At 67.1% G+C, this 2319-nt stretch overlaps 1 protein-coding gene across 1 annotated transcript; it reads right to left on the bottom strand.

Moving 5' to 3' along the window:
- Positions 1-6: 6 nt before the first annotated feature.
- On the bottom strand, positions 7-1729 carry LOC127751874 (zinc finger protein 474-like; the record flags this gene model as incomplete). Its single annotated transcript, XM_052276088.1, is given in 3 exon segments — positions 7-77; positions 1199-1394; positions 1625-1729. Coding segments are annotated over 3 exon segments (372 nt in total), but the record flags the coding sequence as incomplete, so codon positions are not given.
- Positions 1730-2319: the final 590 nt, after the last annotated feature.

Genomic DNA, 2319 nt, shown 5'->3' with positions numbered 1-2319 from the left:
GGGGGCGGGCGGCTTGCTGCTCGGGAACTCTATGGCGAGGGGCTTGCGCTCCGGTGGGCCTTCCAGCTGCGGGCAGTCTGCGGACAAGGGAGCGGAGGGAGGGAGAGGTGGAGGAAAACGAAGAAAACATAAAATAAAACAAAACAAAACATGAGAACAAAACAGCGAAGCTGCCCCCCAAAAATCATAAAATAAAAATCATGAGAACAAAACAATGAAAATGACAAACGAGGCCACTGCGGCTGTCAGGGGGTATGTGATGTGTGGGAAGGGTGGGGTGCGGATGGGTGGGGCCGTCACTGCGAGCGAAAGAAGTGCCGGCGGATGGGTCCGTGGTTGCACACCCTGCAGCGGTACGTCGTCGAGCCGTCCTCCTCAACCCGAAAGCTCGGCCGGCACCAGTTCTCGCGAGCCTCGCGCTGTACCACCGTAGATGGGGAGGTGGAACTGGAGGAGGAGGCCGAACTCGACGAGGAGGTTGACGAAGGCGACGAAGAAATCGTCGAGTCCACGCAGTCCGCGACCGGGACGACTGCAGAGCTGGGCGATTTCGAAGTCGTCGGAATGGACGTCGTTTCCGTCGGGACTGGCGTCGCCGACGTGACTGCGAGTACGCCCCTGGCCTCGATCTTGCCGTTGATGGCCTGCTGGAGGACGCTCGTGGCGGGGGCTGCCGCCGCCGCCCCGGCCAGGATGATGAGGAAGGGCCCGACGCCCATGTCCTCCTGGCGGGGCGAGGGCTGCACGAGCTGCGCGGAGGGCCGGGGCAGCAGCACGTCGATGACGGACCCCTCCTTCCGGCGGAGCAGCACCTCCCCGGGGGGCACCTCCTCCCCCTCGTCGGTGGAGGACTCCGGAGGCGAGGGGGGCGCAGCCGCAGGGGGAGAAGGGCCCGCCAGTGACGGCCGCTCCGCAGCGCCAGCGCGCTGCCGGTGTTTGGTTGAAAGGCTGACTCGCTGCCGGGGCGGGGGTGGTGACGATGGCTGGGCTACGGACTCGGGGAACACCTTGCCGGTGGGGTCGGCGGCGGGGTGCTGGGGCTCGGGTGCCGGGACGTCAACGGGACTCGAGGAAGAGGGAGGGGGCCTGAGATGGTGCAGCGGCTGCAGCCGCAGGGCCGTGGGGGTGGGGAGGAGGCTCGGGGAGAGCCTGGAGGCCAGCCTGGACGGCAGCCTGCAGGAGGGGGACTGACTCTGACCTCTGGCCTTGTCGAGGGCGGGCTGCCCTGAGGGCTGCCCCTCGCCGAGCGCCTGCTGCGTCTGCTGCCACTTCTTGAGGCACTGCGGCTCGTGGATGCCGATGGAGCGCGTGCCGAACTTCTTGCGGCAGAGGTGGCACTCCACCAGCGGCGACCCGCGGCCGTGCGCCGAGTCGGGCTGCGCCTGCTGCGGCTCCTGCCGAAGAGCAAACAATGAGAGACGTGAGCCCCCGCCCACTGCGTGGCAGGCGTGCAGGTAGGTTGCCTATTCGCAGAAGGCGCCGTTATCGGAGACGGTAGGCAAACCCAGTCGCACGCATGCGCGCGCCACAACCAGGCGAGCAGCCAGGTGGTACAGGTGATGAAGGTACTTATTTATTGGTCAAAACTGAAGGGACAAGTCCCTTCCGGTTGTCGGGCCCTTACCCCAGGTTGGACGTTCTGCTTCTTGAAGCACACCCGCTCGTGCGAGTTGATCCGGTCTGGGCAGAAGCGCCGCAAGCAGTTGGGGCACTGGACGGAGTCGGCTCGCTGTCAACAGAGAAAAGCACTGATCAGTTTAGGAACGGCGGTGGACCCCCTGCGGTCCGGCGGCGGGGCGGGGGCGCCTCGGCCGCACTCACGAGGTACTCGTCACTCTTGAGGTGGAACCAGTTGGTCCGCAACACCTCCATGTAGGCCTTCCGGCTAGCCGGCGGCACCACGAGTATCTCGTCGACCTCCCCGTCGGCGTGTGGGTCGGCGCGGCCGGGCTGGGCGTTGGTCGCCCCGGAGGAGGGCGGCGGGCACGGCGGGTCGTCGGGCTGGTACACGACCATCGCAAAGTCGTCGGGGAGCTTCGCCATGATGGTGCCGGCCGCGGTCCTGTCCGAGAGGGATGTCGGACGCGCTCAGGCCCGGGGCCCAGGGGGTGGCGGGGGGTGCCTCGCCTCGCGGTGGCGGGTGCGCGCCCCGCACCCCGTCATCAGGACCCTGTGATTGCCGAGCACTGGCCGCTTGGCGGGCGGCAGTAGGTCACCGGGGTGGTCGCCCGCCGCCCGGCCGCGGAGCTTCATTTAAATAATGCACTGCTACGAGTCGCGCACTTGTCGCAGTCCGAATCGTGAGGTGGGGGGGGGGGG

The sequence above is a fragment of the Frankliniella occidentalis genome, unplaced genomic scaffold (assembly GCF_000697945.3).
Source record: "Frankliniella occidentalis isolate FOCC.00 unplaced genomic scaffold, Focc_3.1 Scaffold1613, whole genome shotgun sequence".
Taxonomy (NCBI): Eukaryota; Metazoa; Arthropoda; class Insecta; order Thysanoptera; family Thripidae; genus Frankliniella; species Frankliniella occidentalis.
The sequence above is the reverse complement of the archived record's forward strand: the minus strand, read 5'-3'. Positions and strand labels throughout refer to the sequence as shown.